At 46.0% G+C, this 23,575-nt stretch overlaps 1 protein-coding gene across 27 annotated transcripts in view; it reads right to left on the reverse strand.

The window, feature by feature from the left end:
- CELF2 (CUGBP Elav-like family member 2) overlaps nucleotides 1-23,575 on the reverse strand; it is a gene marked incomplete at both ends in the record, with an annotated part of 565,297 nt that overhangs the window by 70,571 nt on the left and 471,151 nt on the right. For all 27 annotated transcript variants that reach the window (XM_080717280.1, XM_080717283.1, XM_080717285.1 and 24 more), the window contains 2 exons: nucleotides 804-938; nucleotides 11,135-11,183. In XM_080717280.1, the coding sequence (XP_080573406.1) occupies nucleotides 804-938; nucleotides 11,135-11,183 (184 nt within the window). The remainder of the gene's footprint in view (nucleotides 1-803; nucleotides 939-11,134; nucleotides 11,184-23,575) is intronic.

Below are 23,575 nucleotides of genomic sequence, written 5' to 3' on the forward strand. Positions count from 1 at the left end.
CCCTCTTCGTGGCACAAAAATAGAGGATTCTCGTAAGAGCTGAGATGTTTTTGAAGATATATGCATATATGTATATAAAAACACACATACACTTTGAAAGTACTAGAAACCGGTTAGACAACTGTTAACACTGGATGTCAACTTCGTGAGGGTTTAACGAAGTAGGTCTGCAGTCTTGTCAAGGGGAGACAAACATGGAAAAAGAAAGGGCGGTTTCCCTCTGTTTTGTGAAGTTGCTTGCAAAAAAATACTGTTCTTCACCATGGCTCTGGCTGCAGCTTTTGCATGGACCATGGTGGCAAAGAAGAGCCTATAGTCTTTTTCAGGACAGCCATTTTTTTGTCACTTAAAAAACTCCCTGGGCTGGAGACTAGGGGAGCACTCTTGGAAAATAAACTCTAAGATCTTGTAGAGCCTGAATCTGCTCCACCCTGCAGGTGGCATGGACGGTTTCTTAGTGTGGGTCGCTAAGAGGACCCTACTGTCAATGCCTCCCTCAGGCACAGAAGACTAAAACAACAAATATCTGTTCTCATCTTCCCCATCCCCCACCCCCCAAATCTGAGATTGACAAGGGGCGCATAGGGAGTGGGCGACTGTCAGGGTCTCACGTGACAGTAGCGACCTGAGCTAATATGCTGGCGCTCAAAGCTCCCCTACCTGAGAAACCAAAGGTGACCACTTCTGCTACAGTGAACTTCGCCACACGGGACGGGCTGCGGGGTGACCTCCTGCCGTACGTGCTGCCTACATCTACCTTGACTGACACAGAGGGAAAGAGACTGTACGCACAGCACACTCACCTCGACTCAGCCCGTCTGGTCCCCGGAGGATCCGGCACTCTTCTATCTGGCCAAATGGAGAAAACATCACTCTGATATCGTTCTCATTACATTTCTTCGAAACCATTCCTATGAACAATTTTCTGTCTTCCACAGCTAGGAGACAAAAATAAGGAATGAGAAAAGTGAGGTCTCTTGCAATCAAAGCTTCTGCTTCGTCTGCTCATGAAACCAGGACTCCCCGACGAGCAAGACTCTAGGCGTCTGTCTCCCTCCTTCCGCCTGCTGGCCCACCTGCCTCGCCTCCACCCCCACCCCCTCTTCCCAAACACTCCATCTCTGCAAGCCCGTGTGTGTGTGTGTGTGTGTGTGTGTGTGTGTGTGTGTGTGTGTGCCCTTTTTATTGTTTTGTTTTGAAACCAGGTCTTGCTAGGTTGCTGAGAGTCTCACTACATTGCTGGGGCTGGTCTCGAACCTGCTATCCTCCTTTCTCAGCCTTCCAGGTACTGAAGTTACAGGCATGGTCCGCCACGCTCAGCTATAACCCCATCCTTACTAATAGGATGTTTTCATGGGATGTGGAGTCCTGGGAGGTCCATTTTTTCCCCACTCTGAAATTAACTCCAGTACCACACACACACACACACACACAAAAAAAAAAAAGAGCAAGAAAGGAATAAAAAAGAAGAAAGAAATAACAACCTAGGTGATTATGAAGTACTCGTGTAATTACTAAAATCTACCGTGTCATAGAGACATTTCTGGACACAGATTGCAATTTGGGTTTTTTGTTTTATTGTAGATGTTATTTTAACTCTTTTGACAGGAAAAGATGAAGGTCAAGAGAGGGAAAGAATAGGAACATGTGCTCTGGAACAGGAAACCAAGTCTTTTTATTTTTTGGTGGTGCTGGGGATGGAACCCAGGGGTGTTTTACTTCTCAGCTACTCTCCCAGCCCTTTTTATTGTTTTTATTTTTTAAAATTTTGAAACAGGGTCTCGCTAAGTTGCTGAGGTTGTCCTCAAATCTGTGTTCCTCCTTGTCTCAGCCTTCCAAATACTGGGATCACAGTCATGCACCAACATGCTTGGCTTAGAAATTCCATTTATGCTGGGCACAGAGGCATTTATACCTGTAAATCTAGTCCTCAGGGGGCTCAGACAGGAGGACCACAGGTTCAAGGACAACCTAGCAAAACAGTGAGACTCAGCAACCCAGTAAGACCCTGTTTTGAAACCAAGAAAATAAGGGCTGGGGCCCAGCTCAAAGGTAGAATGTCCATGGGTTCAATCCCTAGTACCACAAAAATAAATAAGTAAATACATATACACATACATACATACATCTTTAAACAAAGAAACAAAGGGAAGAAACCCTTCTTCCCCCTCTCTTTGGAACGGCATAGTCTCCACTGAGCGGGATGAGAGTGAGAGGGAGGGTCTCACTTCTCTGGAGAGCTACAAAGTCCTTTGTGGGAGGGACAGTGAGCGCTCACTGGATGGCACGCCTGGTTCTGCTCTAACCAGTGAAGCTGGTTACAAAGGAATGGAAGTCAGTTCTAGCAAAGAGAGAAAGAAGGGCAGGCTTGATAACCGCCTCCTAGGGCTCCGGCCCACCCTAGTGAAGCCCTTAGCCAAAGAAGGGCGAGGAGGGAGGGATGCCATTCCAACCACTCAGAGGAGGATTCTTGAGGGATAGGCATGGTGACAAGCTGTGCAAGCTGCAGTCTGATGGGGGAAAAGATACTGCAGGTTTTGCTTGAGATGATCCACATGATTTTCCTCAAAATTTCTATGTATGAGCTCAGGATGCGACCTACATTGGCCGGCGAGGCGAGGTTAGAACCGATTTCAGGATGGAGCCTCTTTTAGAGGCAAGGCCTGTTTTTTTTTTTTTTTTTTTTTTTTTAGGACATCAAAGATGCCTACAGGGAAAAGTCCTGCTTATTTTCTATTGCTTTAATTCAATTCATTCCATAGATTTAAAAAGAGAAAGAGAGAAGAGGAGGAGGTGGCCTCCAGGTCTACAAAGAGTCCTGGCTTAGGGGAAGAACTCTGCCACCAGTCACTATGGCTAAACCTTTGGTCTAACTCTGCATTATAATCTCTTACACTCTAATCATTGCTACTGAATTGGCTTTGTTTCCATTAGGCCTTCCCTGGACAGTAATTTATTTAACCAACTATTTTTTTTCCAGACTCTCCAGGGCCAGTTGCTTCTGGGACTTGTATTAAGCACAGTCTTGCCCTCCGGGAGCCGGGTTAGGTGTGCTTGTGAAGAGCTGGTGGAGCCTGTGGCGCATGCAGAAGCCACGCTGTCCAGCACAGTTCTCAGCCACGGAGGCCCTACGTCTGCTGTCCTACATGCAAGTAAAGCCATGTGTGGCTCCTGAGTACTTAAAAGGGGTCTAGTGGAGCCATGCAGGTGGGGCGTGCTTGTAATCCTAGTCCTTGGGAGGCTGAGACAGGAGGATTGAAGGCTTGGGCCATCCTGAGCAATTTAGTGAGGTCCTTCACAACCACAGAGTCTCCTAAGTCCAGAGGAGGAAGATGCACCTTGGAGGGGGACCGAGGCGCTGCCGCTCACTTGAGGAGTGACCTCGGACACTTAGCCCCCCTGACTCCGAGGTGCTCGATGCTGGAGAAGCAGACAGAATCCCTTTCTCCCGTCTCTCTCTCTCCACACTGTGGAAGCCCCTAAGGTAGCTTGGAGAAAGCTTAGGCCTCTTTTAAGGCCCATTTAACCTGTGAACAGATTCTAGACAGACTGGTAGTGAATGGGGGGGGGGTGCAAGGAATTAACCAGGCAGCCTTCCTGCTTCATCTGTAGAGGGCAGGGGGCCAAGGGAAAGGATAGCAGCAGACAGGCAGAGGTGACTGTGCGTGGTGGTGCTTAAAGACAGACCTGAGCGGAGGCCGGGATGGGCTCAGGTTCTTGGACAGGTGACTGGTGAATGGCTGACTTCCTGTATTTAGATGAAAACATTTTCAATGAAAATTATCTGGTGTGTGCATGTGTGTGTTGTGTATATGTGGAATGAACCCAGGGTTCAATCTGAGTTACACCTCCAGCCCGATTTTACTTAGAAACAGGTCTCACTAAGTTGCAGAAGGCCTCTTAAGTTGCCGAGGCTGGCTTCGAACCTGGGGTCCTCCTATCTCATTTCCTCAAGTATTGGGATTGCAGGTGTGTGTCACTGTGACCAGTTCAATTAAAGTTCTTTTTCCTACCTTCAGAGTAGACGAGTACCAGGTCCACTGTGAACCGGTGAAAGCCTAGTAGCCGGGGGCAGTGCTGGTGGAACTGAGCTATAGGAAGAGCGGCGCCCTGGCAAGGAGCCTTCTTTACAAAGGAGACTCGTGGTCTCCAACCTCAGGATGAGCACAGGCTCTCACGGTGCCTGGACCCACACGTGAGGATTGTGGTCACACAGGCTATGAGGAGGGGCAGTCCCTTGAACAGGAAGGGGAAATGGATGGAGTTAGCTGAAAAGGGGCAGATGAGGGGAAGAAAGGCTTCCAGTTTGTAATTCTTATTCATTCTTTCCTCTTAGCTCTGGGACTTTTATCTCCATAAAACTATGGCTGGCACCTTTATGAGGACTGTTTGCGGGCACAGGGGGTTGAACCCAGGGGTCTCACCTCTGATGTACACCCCCATCCTTTTTATTTTTAATTTTGAAACAGGTCTCGCTGAGTTCTGAGGCTGGCCTTGAGCCTGTGATCTTCCTAAGAATTGGGATTACAGGTGTGTGTTACCACACCCAGTTGTATGAGAATTAAAAAAAAAACCAAAATCTTGTTTTGTTTCTTTTTATCTTGAAGAACCTGGTTTTAGATCTCTTAAATAAAAGCAAATAAAGGTTTCCACTCGGTCCCTGCTTTCACTAGTAAACCTGTAATTGTGGTGTTTAACTAAAACAATTCACAGGTTTTGACCTCCAGGGTGATGCTCTGGTTAACTTAAACAGGCAGCTCCTGAGTGAGCCAAAATATGATCTTTTTTCCTGAGATGAATATTAAGAAAATGGAAGATACTTATGGGGGAAATCCTGATTTCCCAGCCATCACTAAGGATAAACAGCCAGGCAGTAAGAAGGAAGATTTTGCTCATTAAAAAAAAAAACAAAAACAAAAACAAAAAAACCCCCCAAAAACCAAGTATTAGCTAAAAGAGAAAGAAACCTATATTATGCGAGATATATATATATATATATATATATATATATATATATATATATATATCTCAAAATCCTCATTCTCTCCTGCCCTGGTGTGAGCTCTGTACACCTATGTGAATTAAGGAAACTAGACTTCACAATCTTTTACACCACAAAAGTTTCACTGTGGTTTTCACAGTTGGGCCACGTTTGTTTTAATGGCAAAACAGGGGTGAATAAAGATATCCTGCTTTCCTCTCCTTTGAGTTTCCCCGATTTTCCAAGAAAAAATTTGTTTATAAAATGCATTCCCAAGCCAGGGACAGTGGCCCAGGCCTGTGATCCCTGAACTTGGGAGGTTGAGACACAGGGAGTGTAAGTTCAAGGCCAGCATACAGCAACTTTGAAACAGGTTCTGTTTCAAAATAAAAAATAAAAAGAGTTGGGTTGTAGCTCAGTGGTAGAATTCCCCTGGGTTCAATTTTAAGTATCAACAAAAAACAAAAACAAAAACAAAAGAATAAAAAAAAAATAATGTATTCCCATGCTAAGGATTCCTAACAGGATCCCTTTGTAAACATTCTAGGCAAACATAAATATTATGAGTTCATTTAACTTTTTCATCATTTTTGGTAAAATTTTCCTAAATTATCATAGGCAGTCTCACTTATTGTTTCAATCCCTAAGAATGTGGATTTTTAAAATGAACCTACTTATTTAAAATGAAAACTGTTATATTCATAGTAGTCTGCTATGTGCTTTAGGGGAATTAATTTAAAAAAAGAATAAGCCAGGTGTGGTGGCACACCCCTGGGATTCCAATATTTGGGAGGTGGAGGCAGGAGGATCACAGGTTCAAGGCCAGCCTCAGCAATTTCCTGAGACCTCAGCAACTTAGTTCAGACCATGTTTCAAAATAAAGAGTAGAAAAGGGAAGTTGCACACTTGGGGTCTGGTCTTCTCCATCAGAACAAGAGATCTCAAAGGGGTCCCAAGCCAGGGCCACTGACGGCTACTTCTCCTCCCAGGGCACACTGAGAAGGGGTTAACATTTTAAGTATAAGAGTGACTTTTAAAGTTAGGGGAATAGAAACTTCATTTTAAAAAAAATCCCTAATTGTAAGTCTGTGCTAACACCCTGGTGTACAATCTGTCAAAGTCACACCTGGATTCAGGGCTGCCTGAATTAATTAACAACTTTTCAATGTGTTGGTGTTAACATATGGCATTTAATTACTGCCTCCAAAATCTGTGAGTCTCTCCGCTTTGAATTTCAAAATTACTTCTTCCTCTTCCAGCAAATCAGAAAGGAGCTGGATGGAAGTACCCGTGATTCCTCGTTTTAGTGGAGGTTTTCGGGTCTTCTCACTTTCCTGACAATGTTTGAGTTATCCTGACTCCTGCTGGCTCTGAACGTGACGTGTGGACCCTGAAGGTTTGGGAGGCCTCGAGGGAAAGAGACAGTGGTCTTAAGGAGCATTTCTGGATTCCAGGCTCTAAGGACCCTCAGCAGTGGGGAGGTGGGAAGGTTTAAGGCAGGGTGGATTTACAGGCTCTGTCTACTGAGTAGAAATAATCCTCTTTGCAGCGAGAAGCATGGCATGATAGTCAGGACTGAGCTGCAGGCAACCTAAGGGCTTTTCTCAGTACTCACTGATAGCCTAGCTTCAGCAACTGCTATTTTAATTTAATTTAATTTTATGGTCCTGGGAATGGAACCCCAGGGCATTCAATCTCTGAACTACAACCCCAGCCCTGTTTTATTCTTGTATTTTGAAATAGGGTCTTGCTAAGTTGATGAAATTCTCACTAAGTTTCTGAGGCTGGCCACGAACCTGTGACGCTCCTGCCTCAGCTCCCCACGCTGAGATTGCTGGGGTCACAGGTGAGCAGCCACTGCACCTGGCTTAGCAACTGTCTTTAAATCTTATGAAGCTGGTACCTTCTTCTATATAGCAAGAGAGGACTAAAAGCTGGATGGTAGACAGAATAGCATACAGATGGTACACAGGGCAAAAGACAGTAATTATGTTTGTGTTAAAGGGAATACACTAAATTCACACCTACTCGAATGTTTTTCCTGTCTCATCACTCAATTTTCTGCAATGAATTCTCCCCACCTCCCAAAAAGAGTCAGATTCTGTTGACAGTTGAATATATACATTGGTACTGAGGATTGAACCCAGGGGCATTCTACCTCTGTGCTACATTCCTAGCCCTATTTTACTTTTTGTATGTATGTATGTATGTATGTATGTATGTATGTATGTATGTATGTATATTTTTTGCAGTAGTATGGAAGGAACCCAGGGGCATTCTACCTCCAGCTATAACCCCAGGCTCATTTTGAAACAAGGTCTCACTAAGTTGCAGGGGCCTCACTAAGTAGCTGAGGCTATCTGTGAACCGCCATCCTCCTGTCTCAGCCTCCCAAGTACTAGGATTACAAGCATCCACCACCACACCCAGCTACCCCTATTTTATTTTTTATTTTGAAACAGGGTCTTGCTAAGGTGCGGAGGGGCTCACTAAGTAGCCGGGGCTGTCCTTGAATCTGCAATCCTCCTGTTTCAGCCTCCCATGTGCTGAGATTATGGGTGTGCACTATTAAGGGGCTATTGGTTGAGGACTTCAGTGAGCTCTTCTTAATGGCCCCAACATTTTATTGCTTATCCAGAGCAGGATTTTTTTTTTTCTTTTTCTGGACACCTGGCAGAGTGGAAGCATGTGGGCAGGATAAAATAAAATGCTGTGAGTTTGCATAAATATGCTAGAGGCTACAGCTAAAATCAGAACTGATTGAACGAGCAGACCATAGGAAGCCAGGGAGATTTCAGAAGCCCATTCAGGAAGATCCAAATGTGATCTATGAGCAATCTAACTTTCTGGCTCACCACAGAGGTTCCCTTTATCAGAATCTCTAGCCGGATGAGGGCTTCGAAGGGTGATTGCTTTTCTGGGATTCATTTGTCCATCACTAACTGATCTGTGATTAGCGGCCCTTTCTTGCTCAGCAAATACGGAGTTTCAGAAATCCGAGCGCACAGATAATGAAGACAGTAACTGTCTAACTGTGATGAGTTCTTTGTGCTGTGCATAAATGTCAGCAAACTCAATAAAAGTGCAATTAGCCCTCGTTACACTTCTTTCACAGCTACAGGAGCTATTTAGGGCATCCCGAGCCAAAGAAATCTTTGTGCTCTTTGAGCTTTTGAAACTATGCTTACCTGTCAAAAATGCCTTGTGGCATCAGAAAGGCCTGTAGCTTTTTATCGCTTGTTTTAGAAAATTATACATGTCTTCTGATTCCTAAACTAGATCCAAAGAGAACCGTGAAGCCTGCTTGTGTCTCTGCAGGGTGAGAGTCCATTGGGCCTCCTGAAAGAAGGGCCCTGGGCATGTAGCTTTCAAGCCCAGTTACACCTTTTTCTTCTGTTACTGTGGAGGTCAGTCTACACAGCAAAGGCAGAACTGGCCCCAAACTTCGGTATCAACAGCCCACGCCTGCACAAACTTAGAATGCGCCAAAGCCTCTCCTTCAGCTAGTGGAATTACGGTGTAAATTTAGCATAACTTTGCACAGCGTACACTTGCTGTGTGCCAGGTATTATGCTAAGCTTCCTGTAGACGTTAACTTATGTAGTTCTTAAACAGCCTTGTGAGGTAGACGTTATAAAATGGGTTCAAATTACACTATTGTAGCTGCTTTTACAGGTGAAGATGTTGAGGCTGAGGTAGGTTCAGGAACTTGCCCCAGGGCACAACTAACAAGTACAGAGTCAGGAATGAAATCCAGACTTCTCAAAATAGCCCTTAGCGGCTGCCCCATGCTCCTTCGTTAACAAGCGTACTGCAGATGAACACCGTTCCTATCCTGGTAGTAAAATGGTGTCCAATCCGCCTTGGCTTCTCAGACTGTGCCAAGCTGGGGCCGCCCATGACGTGACAGCATTATCCTGTTGCTGTGGCTCTAGACCCAAAGCAAATGCTATCCTCCATGTTGAGAGTGGACACTGGACAGCAGGAGCCACACATCTCTCCGAGGACTCACGGAAGCTTGCCTACAGAGAGGACTGCTAAGTCCGCTTGTGCAGCTGCATAGTACAAAATGCAAAAGAAGAATCTGTTCTGTCTTACAATGATCTTGGTATTCCAGGTCCAACGTTTTCAACTCAGCTATCTAATTCATTGTGTCTTTATAAATATAACCTAAGGCTCACAACTAGGACAGACTCTTTCCCACAGACTTCTGCTCTATGGGCCTTGTCCTCAAAAAGTTCTAATAACTATGGGGTCTAAGGATACAGACCATCTGCTGGTGTCCAGAAACTCCCAGAAGATCCACACTGATAGGAATCATCCTATGAACACGAAATCCATCTCCCCTGTCACCCACTGTGGAACAGGCAGACCACCGGCGAGCGTCTCTGGAGCCAAGAAGCTCAAGGGCTCTGCAAAGGAACCTGCCTGCTGTGTAGGCAGCCGTGTTCAGAAAAGGACCCTACACCAGCGGAGCATCTCTGGGCGATAATGGTAATCATCATTTTTCAGAAGTGCTCTTACAAAGAATGTTACAAACATTTTATTTGAGTCTCCAGAACAAGAAAAAAGCCAACGTATGGGTGGCAGCGGTGACTCTTCACATTTTATGAATGAGGAGATTCAAATCCCTTGTGAAGACTATGAGGTACTTAAGTCAGCAAGCCGAATGCAAGTCCCACAGCGCAGGGACCCGCCTCTTGGGGTCGCAGTCTTCTCTCCCTTATCAGGTTCACTGGGGCAGCCCCAGCCCCTAGCAGCCTGCCAGACACCCAGGGAGCGATCAGTGACCAACTAGCAAGAAGGCCAATGAAAGCCATCACGGTCTCATCACACAGGGGCAGATTTTAGGACTTCTGACACTAAATGCCAAATCTGTGATAAAGCAGTACTGGAAAAATGGAAATGAAACTAGGAAAACACAGGACTGAGAAGACACGGGGAAAACAGCAGAGTCTACACTCCAAGAGAGGAAAGCAGAGAAAAGCCACGTGCTGGTAGCACCACACAACCATCTGGAATTTTCTTCAAAACTTTCTAGTCTGTGAAGAAGCCAGACAATGGGATGCACTACAATTAGCAATGGAAAGCCTTGTGGAGAGATCTAGAGCCCAATCATAATTTACATTTGCAGATATGTGGATCTCTTGGTGCGTGGCTTCTGCCCTGATTACTAATTAATGAGGTGCAAAGCGGCCGGCTAGAAGGAAGCAGGGCTGATTATGCCAGTCTTGGGGGACGGAGGAGCTCTGTGGTCTAAGAAGGTAGATGATTCTTTTAACATACATTTCAGCAAATTAAAAAGAACAAAGCAGGGACAGACGGTTTGTAGAAATGAAAGCAAAAACTTGAGAGAGAGAAATGCGGGCTATCAACCCTCCAGTGCGTAAGAGAGTCAAGTCCCAATTTTTCCATGGACCTCATCAAATGCATGTTTCTGCAGCAAGTGTACGTTTATTTAATCAGCAGACTGAATTCTGATGCAAATGTATTGGTATAATTTAGAGAAGAGTGCAGTAAGATAGTCAAAGAGGAACAAATGGGAAAGACAGACAAAAACAAAAACACAAAAACAAACAAAACTAGCCCAGCTCTTACCAAGCAATTGCTTTTCCACTCATGCCCTCTGCCCACCCACCAGGTATTCCTATTTTGCTTTGGGGGAGATAGTAAAGAGCCAGATGTCACAGGGCCACCCCAAAAGGCAACCCCAAGCAGAGGGACCCATACCCTGTAACAGCTTACAGACCTTTTAGTTTAGTTCAGTTTGGTGCTGGAGATTGAACACAGGAGCATTTTAGCTCTGAACTACACACTGGCCCTTTTTATTTTTTCTCTTGAAAGAGGGTCTCGCTAGGTTGCTGAGAGTCTTGTGACTTTGCTGAGGCTGTCTTCGAACCTGCGATCCTCCCGTCTCAGCCTCCCAAGTACTGGGATCACAGGTGTGCTTCACCAGACCCGCTCTTGCTCTCCCTATCCCAAAGATTAATGAGACAGGAGAACGGAGTGTGCTGATCATGGTGGACAGTGCCTGGACCAAGGAGCTCCACATTCCAGGGAAGACGAGCAGCTGGGGCTGGCTCCCTCCTCCCCTCTGACTTTTTAACTTAAAGAACCGGACATTATTAAACGAGACAGTTGGTTACCACCTACCGTTTGACTTTTCACTATCTGCAGGCTTCATCTGAATGGGATGATGCATCTAAAAATACAAAAGTGAGAAAGTAAAGGCAGATTGAACAACTGTACAGCCAGTCTAAGGTATCCGCTACTATTCCACGTGAGCACCGTGACTGTTACAAGGGCGCGTCAATCCTAATGACTCTTCTCCCAGGTAAAATTACCCATGTTAAAAGCAATCCGAAGTTTTGAGTTCAGGAATATAACCGTTTTTAATTTAAAAAGCTTGGGTTTTTGAGTCAGACTTGAGTTTGAAATCTGGTCTGCCGTTTAATATATAGTTTGTGCCTCCCGATTGCGTAGATTTATTTATTTGCTTATTATGGTACTGGGGACTGAGCCCAGGGGCATGCTACCTCCAAACTACACTCCTAGCCCTTTTTAAATTTTTTTCTTTTGAAACAGGATCTCACTAGGTTGCTGCAAGTCTCACTCGGTTTCTGAGGCTGGCCTTGAACCTGCGGTCCTCTTGTCTCAGCTTCCCAAATACTAGGATTTCAGGTAGGTGCCATCACGCCCAGCTTCTGGGTAGATAATTCTGGGCCTGTAGTTCACTGCAGCTGCATGATCTTGGGCAAGTGTGTTAACTTCTCTGCTCTTCAGTCTCCTCATCTGTGAGAAGGGTTGTGGGAACTGAGAAAGCGCGCGCAGATCGCTTCGCGCATAAGCAGAGCTTAGGAGGTGCTGGAAAAGATCTGCGCTTATGATCGTAGTATTACGGATTTAAATGCAGATTATCTTTGTTTCTCTTCTAGTTTCTCTGTCTGCTTTGTGGGTTCCTTCTTAGGTCATGTAGTTATGAGTAATTTTGAAGGTCTAGCAGTTGACTGATGGAGGCGCTAGAAAGAGTGTGTGTGTGTGTGTGTGTGTGTGTGTGTGTGTGTGTGTGTGTGTGTTAGTACTGGGGCTTGAACCCAGGGACATTCTACCTCTGAGCTAAAACCCCAGCTCTATTTTACGTTGTATTTTGAAACAAGGTCTTTCTAAGTTGCAGATGGCCTCATTAAGTTGCTGAGGCTGGCCTCTAATCCGCAATCCTCTTGTCTCAGTCTCAATTTCTGGAATTACAAGTGTAAACCACCATTAGCATATGCACTTTGTTAAACGTACGTATGTATAGAATGGGCAGAGCCAATCAAACAATGGAGGGGAAGGAGAAAGGAGAGAAGGAGGGGGGGTGAGAGGGAGCCTGGGCCTGTGATCCCAATCAGCACAGACGCAGGGGCAGACAGAACCTGAAGCACATGGGGCCGAGCCTGAGTCATGGCGGGCCAGGGTGTGCCATCTCTCTTCCTACAGTGCCGATCCCACCACTGTGCATGAGCTGCAGAGTTTACTCCAAGCACAGAATGCTACGACCATTTCCAATTAAAATAAATTCCTCAAACTACTTTCAAAGGTCCTCTTGCTTCATATTTCATCATACCCCAAGGAACACAGAAGCCACAGGGTAGATGGAATCGCTGGCTGTGCAGATGCCTTTATTATAATGGGTCCCGTTCACTCCGAACCTTTAATTTCCCCAGTGGACTTCCATCCCTGGCAAGCCTCAGCTCTGGGTTTTATCTAATTTAAATGAAAGGGAAATGGTACTTGGCCCTGGCACTTATATGATGGGAAATTATTATCAGGCAGCCCATGTGCACCTAATGCCTGCCAGGGTCTTTAGAACACAAGAGGAAGAAGGCAGAGGGAGGAGCATCGTGGGATAAGAGGCTAAGTCATTCAGAGCTGCCACAGTTCCCCTAAAGGGCATGATGTTCTTATGCAGAGAACATGGGCCTTAAGGTGCGGGGTCGACTAGCTGTCCCACTTCATTCATCCATATCTGCAATTCGTAGAGCACAGGCTACACTGAGAACAGAATGTTTAAGGGGCCTATGGAGACCAGTCTTTTCAGAAAACAGAGGAACATATCCTTCAGAAGCAGGCAGAAGGAAAGTGTGGAAACCCTTCGTTCAGGATGAGGCGCAGGGCCTCTACCCCACAGTCCTGGAGAGCAGGACAAAGGGAAAAGTTTGGGAAGACCTAGAGAGCCTTTAAGCTAGCCTTCTAGTCTGCACCTATCTGCACATTCAGAAAACATGGGGGAAGCAGCTCCTGTGGGTCAGGCTTGAGGCTGAGGCTTTGGAACAAAGCCAGCGAGGCGCTCCTGGTGTTCACGTAGAGTGGGAGACGCCGGGACACAAGCCAACCGAGCAACAAGGCAGGTGCCGGAGGACAGGTAACACTGAGGTCCTTTGAGGGGCGCAGGTGTTTCGCTCTGCCTGGGGACAGAGGCGAAGGCTTGTATCTATTTCTGGCCTTTGGACTTGCCAGCCCAGGAAGAGGGGTGCTGTGTGAACCCCACGGGCTATCTCATGCAAAGACACAGAGGTAGGAAAGAGGCTAGAGACAGGCTTGAGGCCAGCTTTGGCAACTCAGCGAAGCCCTCAGTAATTTAGTGAGCAAGATGGAATATAGACACAGGACTGGGGGTGTAGCTCAGAGGTATAAAGTGCCTGTGGTTTCAATCCCCAGTCCAAAAACAAACAAAAAAACAAACAAAAAACAAAAACAAAAACTCTTTTCCTTCCCATAAGGACTTTATCCTGTAAACTTGGAAGGCACCAAGGAAGGACTACAAAAGTGTCAGCATTCTCCATACAGGTGTTATATAACCTTGTGAGTTAAGAAACTGAAAATCTGACATCAGTTCATGGTCAGATATAGAAGATTTAAGTAGCGAAGCAACACGCCCAAATCTGTAGACTAGAAAAGTCATCTGGGTGGGGTATAGAAGAGAGGCAGGAGGCAGGGGGATATTTAGAGGCTACTTGGAGCAGTCAGGGGACACTGATGAAGGCTTACGTTGCAGTGGTAACTGGCTGGCTGTGGGGACGAGGGCAAACACCAGGCCTGGCCCACCAGGTGGATTATGGGACCCCAGCCCAAAGAGCGAACTACTTTTGAAGAAAACAGGTCTGGACATCCTAGTCATGTAGAGAGAAGCTGGGGATGTGGGCTCAAGAGAGAGGCAAGCTCAAGAGCACTGGGAGGGGTGGTAGCAGAAGCCATAGGCATTGACGAAGCTCTCAGGGAGGGACTTAAGAGGGAAAAATGCCAGGGACAGAACCAGGAAGAATAGCAGAAAGAGGTATCAGAGGGCAAAGAGCAAATGACAATCAGTCAGGGTAAGCAGGTTCCACTGGTCCCATAGGAGTCACAAGAGGGGAAGCTTCCAGAACCAGGGAGTAGTCAGGATGAGTGATGATAGAGGCTACGATGAAAATGCCAGTGTCTTTTTGGATTGGTGATAAAAAATTCTTCAAAGAATTCATCTAAAGCAGTTTCTATGAGGCCAGAACTCTAGATTGTAGGGGGTGGAGGAGCAACAGGAGGATGTCAGTGAATTTGATAAATGAAGACTACTCTTTTGAGATTAGCTGCAAAGCGGGGAGAACAGGAGGCTCAATGGGGCAAGAATGATAAGTAGCATCTTTCCTTTCATGATAGGAAAGGCTGGCACAGAACTAAGATAACTGAAAGGGTCAGATAAGATTCCCAGGGAAAAGATCTAGGAGAGAGCAGGCAGACGTGCTCACATTATCTGTAGGACACGAAAATGAAATGAACATGGCTCTTGCCCTCCATGAGCATACAGTCCACCATGGGGGCAGATATGAATGCACTAAAAAATACTGGTGACGGACATTGGAAGAGGAGCAAAGGCAGGTGTTAGGAGCCTTAGGTGACCTGTGCAGTGCCTGAGGGCTGCAGGAGGGTGTCTAGGAGTGAACAGGCAGCACCATTCAACTCTACAGCTGATCAAAGGCCCTGGAAATCACGTAGTCCAACACTCCCGGTTGATAGGTCTGCAGGGAAGAAGCGACTTCACTGAGGACACACAGCTGGTTAATGGTGAACTGGGGGTTATAAATTTAATTTCCCTGTTCTTAATCTAGTGATGATTCTCCCTCCCATACCACATCACTTCTCCATGAAATAGCCAACATGGGACTTGGACATATGGGCCTTCGATTAAGAACCACATTCTTCGCTCACTGAAGGAGCCAAATACTCGTTTGAAGGCGTCTGCAGTCCCGCTCTGGTGAAAGTCATCTTTCCTTCCCCTAAGCTCCCTCACACTTGGTCTTGTAGCCTCATGACTGGAGTTCCAGTAAGACTTCTGTCCTGGTTTCCTTGCAGCTGCTTGAACTTCGGTTTGGTCTTTACTGGGCCCAGACTGGGCGGGGGATCCTCTCAACAGAGACCTGGATGGCCAAGCCAGGGTGAATTCGAATGGGTGGTCACTCTCCTGCCAGCTCTGTTCCTAAGTCGATCCAGATAATGTATGTAAAGCGTGCTGACCTTCTTCGAGAAAGGTGTTCAATCAGGTCTGTTTTAAGAATGGCTCATTATCATGAACAGTTCATTTGAGTTACAAATTTCTGATCACATACCGGTTGAAAATGTCAAGGAAGACATAAACGGTGTGGAGGAGTCACGTTCTCATAGCGTTATTTTACTTCCGCTCAAAGAACCATGGGAGATTTCTCAGGTGGAGCAGAAAAGTTACTCCAAGTGAGTGGGCAGTCTAACGCTGCAGATTAGAATAATGGGGTTTGTTCCCTACCGCGGATAAGGTTTCAGAGATGTGACCCAGGTTGACTCCAGGGCTACTCATCCACCCAGTTGCTCCTGCTCTTATCAGACATATTGATGCTGACAGAGAAATGAAAGATTCTCCATCATGATGGAGAAACACAACTGTCCTCCAGAACATGCCCTGTCCTGTGCTAAGGCATACAGATGCGGGGACGCAGAGACCAGATGTCTGCAGAAGGAGTAAGGACAAAATTCTCAGATGAGCTGATGTCTGAGTGGCTCCTTGAAGGAGTCTTCGTGTTAGCCAGAGGATGCGTGAAGGGCATTTCAGGGAAGAGAACACATATTCGAAAGCTCAGAAGAAGAGTAAACTGGCCATATTGTTTGTAAAGAGTGACAATATGAGCCGGGCATGGGGGGACAGGCTTGTAATCCTAGTACTTGGGAGGCTGAGACAAAAGAATCAGAGGCTTGAGACTCAGCAATGTAGCAAGAATAATAAAAAAAGGGCTGGTGGTGCAGCTCAGAGGTATAATACCCCCACCCTCCAGTGTTCCAATGCCTGCTACCAAAACAAAACAACAACAGCAAAAGAATGGCAATATAATATTCTAATCAAGAGGGGAAACTCACAGGAGTTCCTAATGAAGATCATCACCAAAAACAAGATACCTAAATATAATAACACTAATAAGTGAGTCCTATACTCATGGATCGAATGTCAAGGAAGAAAATAATGCAGGTCTATTCAGGTAAATTGAATTAAAGCTGCCTTGGGCACCAGAAGGGCAGCCAGGTGTCACATCCTCAGCACCTTTCTCAAGAACTAAGGATGAAATAAATCGATGGGGTTAGAACTGCTGATTCTCAACACTGCTTGCAACTGGCTCGGGATCCTGGTCCTATCTGCTCCCAGAGCATGGGGCTGGGGGAGGCACCTCCATGCAGCCAAGGTCCCCGTGATAGCAGCAGGCCAGGGAAGGCCCAGAGACACTGGCCCTGGAGTCCCAGGGGTCTGAGGTCTCGCGGCTGGAGGAAATCCTAGAGTCAGGGATGTGGCCAGCTCCCCGGGGGGGTTCTCCTCTGCCTGCGGTGAGTGAGCACATGATTCTTCAAGAATTTCTGCAAGGAGTCTCCTTAGAGACGTGAATTACTCAAACTGAGCCTGCATCTCTCTAATCACACAGAACTGGCTGTTGTCTAAAGAAAAAAAGCCAATGGCCTGTGCTACACGATCTGTCTATACTGCGGGATTTTATGAGCCCGGCTCCTGACTTGCACTCATGATGGACGTGAGTGATGAGCCTGTTACTCCTGCTTAAGTCAGCTCTACCTGGAGCAACTCAAAAGGCCGCAGGACCGCCCCTGCGCTCACACCGCCTCTCTCTGGGCAGTGCGCTCGCAGACCTGGAGCTCCACCCTGTCTGCGGGTACGTTCCACCTACCTACAGTTCTTCAAGTTTATATTTCTAGGAAGATAGACTTTGAGATCTGTTTCTTGGGAGATTTGTGTGTGAGTCCCTCTTTCACTTCATTGCATCATAACATTTTGCCCAAAGTCACACATTAGGGTGCTGGGTAACATCTTAGTCTCTACTTAGCTCTATTTGTTTAAAAACAAATAAAACATAAAGTTGGTTGCCTGGCATATGTGAGGCCTTGCGGTTGATCCTCAGTATCACACAGGGAGGGAGGGAGGGAGGGAGAACATAACAAAAGGGAATTTTTTTTTTGGTGGCACTGGGGATTGAACTCACTGCTTTCTGCCTCTGAGCCACACTCCCAGTCCAATTTTAATTTCTATTTGGAAACAGGGTCTCCCCAAGTTGGCGAAGACCTAGCTACATTACCGAGGCTGGCCTCCAAACCATGATCATTCTGTTTCAGCCTCCCAAGTATTGGGATTACAGACTGCACCACAGCCCTAGGCAGAGGAGGGGAACTTTTAATGGTTCCCTCTCCCAGAGTGTGGGTGTGGGTGTGGGGGAGAGAGAGGTATGTTCCTGAGAGATCAGCTGTTGAACTTCTGTTGCACCTGGATTAACTCCTGGCATCACAAGCCCAGAGGAGGCAGAGTCTGTCAGCAAAGCACCTCAAATCACTCAGCAAAGCGCCCTCGCTGCGATGCACCGTGGAATGGCTTCTTTGGAAGTGGTGCATTTTGAGACTCTGCCTGTGTCGCTCTCTCCTTCCCACCCCGAAGCTAAGAGCCCACACCAGCCACACACACCATGGCATCTCTGGACGAAGGCACAGTGGCGTCCCGCCCTCCCTTCTGGCCGCACAGGGCGGAAGGTGCTGGGGGTGGCGAGCCCAGGAGCTGCCCGCGTGAGGCTTCCCCCTTGTCGCAGCTCCAAGGAGGTGACACGTGTCTCTCCTTGTTCTTTCCCTCCATTTCCAGCTGGGCTTCAGAGTGGCCGGCCTCAAACTCCTCTCTCCCCAGTGTGTTGACCTTAGATTCCTTATGGGAAAGCCCAGCTACGGCTCTTGGAAATGAAAATGAGGATACAGCTTTGGAAAAAAAGCCACTGTTCAAGGTCCTGGCGTAGGTGCAGGTACAGAGAGCCGCACCCAGATCTGGAGATCGCTGTACTGCCCGGAGTCCAAGCGTCAGGCACAGGGACAGGGACTAAACGGGCCGCCAGACACCAGCATCCAATGACTGCCTCCTCGAGCGTTCCTGTTGCAAACCAGTGTGCTGATTTCTCCCATCTCTCTCAGTCCTGAGCTGGCTAGAGAAAGGATTCCAAGGTAGCACAGGCTTTTCTGGAAGACGCAGTGCTGGGGGGTGGCAGTGGCCGAGGGGAGGGGGCACGGCTGGTCTCCCACACACAGGAGAACTCATGTCGAAACTTGTTTAACCCCAGGCGGCACCGACTAATGAGTTAGCCACCTTTCACACGCGATTCAATAAAACATGCCGTTTTTAACCCGAAATGGGTTTTACAGAGTCCCTCTTACACATCTCATTATTAAACCTATCCAGACCCCTTGAGAGAACAGCCGTGCTGGCACATATTATAAGCTTACTGCCCATAAAATATTTAAAAGCAGGGGAAAGGAGCGAATTTGTAAAAGAGCTCTGTGCCAAGTGAGGAGAATAAAAGCGTCCAGTCAGTAAAGACAAATCGGTATTTTTCTTTTACTCCAACACAAAAATGATTCATGCAAGGTATAGTAACTATGCATTACCCAAAGCAGCTATCCTTTCTGAAATTTTCTAAAAATAATTTTATGACTGATAAAGAGACTTGTGCCAACTTGAAGACTGTGTTGTAAAGGCCCCATTGCTCAGCAAGGTCCCCACGGCCCCGGCTCGCCCGTCCCTCTAGGTAAGCCTTCTGCCACCCACTCCTGTCCTGTTACCTGTATACTCTGTATTTAAAGGTTAGGGAAAAGCAAAGATAGCTTTCAGCATTTCAATTTACCAGTACTGAATAAAACCTTAGGACTTCTTTATTTTTGTTTGAAATGGTGACAGCAGGCTAACCCTGCAATAGAATGACGTCTCTCTGGGAATACAGATAACAAAATAAATCCTCAGATCAGTTAAAACCAGTGGCTCTCACTGGTAAGTAAAACGACAAGTTAGCAATTTTGGTGCTAACTGAAGATATGATCCCTTCCTTTCTCCGTTTCCCAGATGTCTGTTATAGGCCCTTGACACATGTCCACTAATTTTTTTTCTCACACTGGCCCTAGTGCTATAGAGAATAAAAGAGGGGAGGCCAGAAAACCCAGCCAAGTCACACAGCAAGTGAGGAGGGAGCAGAGACTCAAAGCCAGGCCGACTGGGGCTGGACACGAAGCTTCCCCACCCCATCCCTCCCGCAGCATAAAGCCGCACAGCCACTCAGCTGGGCTGCGGGTGAGCTGGGGGCCCCCAGGAGCCCAGAATTCACCAACGCATTCCTCTGCCACGCTAGACTACTTCAATCTATAGGTTTCTCCCCAATTACAAACTCATTGCTGGGTGTGGTGGTGCATGCCTGTAATCCCAGTACTCGAGAAGCTGAGACAGGAGGATTGCAGGTTCACAGCCAGTCTCAGCAACTTAGTGAGACTCTGTTTCAAAAAAAAAAAAAAATAGGCCTGGGGGATATAGCTTAGAAGTAGAATGCCTCTGGGTTCCATCCCCAGTATCGCACCCATAAAAAACAAAAAAAAACAAACTCATGTGTTAATGTGTGTAGTGTATCTGTGGATGTGTGTATAAGCACATTATTTTTACATATATATAAATTTTTTAATTTTCCCAAGAACAAAAATTATCTTGTTTTTTTTAACTTGGAAAAGGCAAGAAGGAGAGTGTAAAAGCCTGAACCAAGTGAATGAGAAAAATCATAGTTTTATAGTCACGTCAAGAAAGTAGAGTCCCGATTAATGTACCACTTGACTACTGATGAACTATATGTCCGTTCTAATTCAGAGATTCAATGTTAGTCAAAGCCACTAATCCTTTAGGCCTTTCTAAATAAGACTCACAAAATGGAATGAGACTCTGAGATTTCTTTCCTGGGAAAAGTTATCTGAAAAGTCCTGTACCTATGTCGATGAGAAGCAAATTAGTGAGATCTGCTATCAATTATTCGGTGAGAGGGAAGTAACGATTTGGATTCTCTGAAGGCACCAGATCCTAAACGTTGTGATTCACAAACTGACAGAGCCAGGAAGCAGACTGGAATCTACGCAGTGACTCAGCCCACGGGCCACCTGCTGTTGTGCAAAGCGTCGTTCACATCGGACGGCTCTGGCAACTATCTGTGTTAACTGCCTGGGTTCCAGGTCTGTTTGCTTGCATACTTCTTTAGAAATTCGGGAGAAAACTGAAGATGCAAGCCTCATACTAGAAGCAGAGCATCTTGGCTTTGTCTACACTGAAGCTATCCCAAACTGCTCCTCTGCATTTTAACAATGACCTATCAGAGTAGGTGCACGCAAAATTTTCAATCAATATTTTCTTTATTTTTTATTTTTTATTATTTTTGGTGGTATTGGGGTTCTTGGAAGCCCTTCTACCTCCGGGCTACACTCCCAGACCTAATTTTTTTTTAATATTTTTATTTGGAAACAGGGTTTCTTAAGCCAGCGCGGCTGGCTTCGAACCTGCGCGATCCTCCTGTCTCCGCCTCCCAAGCGCGGGGATTACAAGCGTGCGCCACCACGCCGGGCTCAATCAATATTTTCTGGGCCGGGCGTGGTGGCGCACGCTTGTAATCCCCACGCTTGGGAGGCGGAGACAGGAGGATTGCGCAGGTTCGAAGCCAGCCGCGCTGGCGTAAGAGACCCTGTTTCAAACATATAAAATAGGTCTGGGAGTGTAGCCCAGAGGAACCCCAATACCACCAAAAAAAAAAAAAATTTTTTTTCTGACATCTATTTTTCTCATAGTGATCTAAGCCAAGGAAAAAAAGTTAAATTTGAGCGGGATAATGACCTGAGTTAGCTTTTTCTTTCCACGGTAAATCACAACTGGCTAAAAAAAAAAAAGCTCAGAGTGAAAATAAATTATGATTTCTTCTTAGTCGTCATTGATCATGTGAAATGCCTAAAACACTGGCTGCATAGTAAGTGTTCATTGGAGGTATAATCGGCGTCATTTGACATAGTATGGGAAATTCCCTGAGGGAAGAAAAAAAAAGGTCTCATCTGAAAGTTAAGGGAACATACTGGGAAGAATGGCCCTTCTTGTTTGGAGGGGTGGGGGGGACACAAAGCAAACACAGCTCAACTCCCAGCTTCCGTCTTGTATCCTCATAGCCCAGTGATGGGACCAACATAAAGAGCCCAGGGCCACATATCCGCTTTTGGCTTATCTAGCTCCAAGTCAGACTTAAAAAAAATTTAGAAATAATGACATTACCTATTTACATTTAGGTTAAAATAATGCAGTATAATTAAAGGTGCAAACAAACAAACACCCTAAGGAATCTAACTGTTTAGTCCTGGCAAAAATAAAATAAAATATTGCAGGAAAATTAGATTACTCTGGGTAGAATTCTATGAGGGAATTTGGAGTCTGTTATGGTGATTAAGCCATCATTTCTGACAGATTACTCTAATCGGCTGTCAAATAGCATTCCACAATCCCATCTGTAACTTGGCACCCTCGCTATTCAGCCTATGTTACCTTCTGTGGATAAAACACACACACAACAAGGAGGCGCCGAGTAGCATTTATTATACTCATTAGCTATGATTAGGTTCTGTGTTTTCATTCTAAATAATGACACCCGCTTCCATTTTGCTTTATTGATTCTTAAAATTAGAAGAAAAATGAATAGGCTTAAACCAGGAGGCATGGACCATGAATGAGAAATAACCGTAGACAGTGTGGGTGGGGGCATTCAGATGCAGCGCCAGTTAAAAAGGATGGTAAGCCTTTCTTAGTTTCTTCTTGGAAATATTATAGTGTATTAGTTCTAAAGGCAAATTGGTGCCACTTTTTAACCCTCTTAAAGACTTGGGATCTAATTAGTCATTACTTCAGCAGGTGGCATTGCTATTATCGTGGTGAGCAGTTATGGGGAACAGAAAATTTCTCATTTCATTCCCCTCTGTCATTGTATCTTAGTGCTCTAACCAACAACTGGTCCAGTCTGTTGAACTTCTAAATAAAGCAGACTAAAACTAGCTCATAATAAGGCTGGATTTGTAGAGAATCATCCTGTTTAGATGCATATACTTTGAAGATACATACACACACACACACACACACACACACGTGCGCACATGCACACATACACCCTCGTGAGGGTATAAAACAATTCTGAAAATGAGATAAATGGAAAGACTCGATGTAAGAAAAGCCTTACAGGATTATAATGCCACCGGGTTTACAGTGTGACAGCTACAATTAGAGCACAAGGCCCCGACAATCTCCTGTGACAGCTGGGAGATCACAATCACTCCTGATTAATGAGCCAAATTAAGAGAAAGGTAATAATTTGCCCTTATCACTAAGTGGGAAATAGACCGATATCCTCTCTAACCATGATTTCTTTTTGATTGTGGAATTGTCTTCCCCAGTCAGTGATGGATGCGCTAATACCCATTCTTCCAGATGTTACCCAGATGCTAAATTAGACATGGGGCCTCATCAAGTAGTACAAAACACACACTGGAATAGGAATGCCTGACCCGGTCATTGAGGAGTGGCCTCGTGACCTAAAAGCTCATTTCTATTTCTAATACTGAATTCTATCTGCCACAAAGGTAGCAGAGTCTCGTGTTTTAAGAAAAACGAATCTGGTTTAAAAATACCTTATCCGTTTGACATTTGTCTTTGCCTGTGTGGCCTGGAGCTCACACAGCCTTTGGCTCTGTCCCCAATGCCAGGTATTTCAAGTAGAAGCACACCTCTACCCAAGTCTCCAAATGCAGCCTGGTGAGCTGCGACAGCTCTGGGGAGACGTCCACTTGGTTTTATTGGCCCTTCTGCCTGCCCCCAGCCCGTGTCTGTTTTCTCTTGAGCACCCAGATGTGAGCGCTGGCCACCACTAGTTTACTGACCAGGACTCCCTCATCCTTCAAGAAGTCCAATCTGTTAATGATCATCTTTCCTAAGGCATCCCAGACTGATCTTCACTCAAGACTCTGTAAGCCACACCCTGCCTCATCCCCACAGGAAATACCCTTTGGACAGTGAAATCTGCCCAACTGGACTTGAGTTCTGTCGCCCACTGGAAGTCTGCTACGCTGGGTGCATCATCCCTGGGGCAGAGCAGCTCCTCTGCTTTTCCAAGCGTCTCACATAACACTCTGGCTTGGCTCTAAATGTGCTTTATTTTCTTCTCCTTGGAATTATCAGTTCAAATCTATCTCAAC

This window comes from Muscardinus avellanarius (assembly GCF_963383645.1).
Source record: "Muscardinus avellanarius genome assembly, chromosome: 20".
Lineage (NCBI taxonomy): Eukaryota > Metazoa > Chordata > Mammalia > Rodentia > Gliridae > Muscardinus > Muscardinus avellanarius.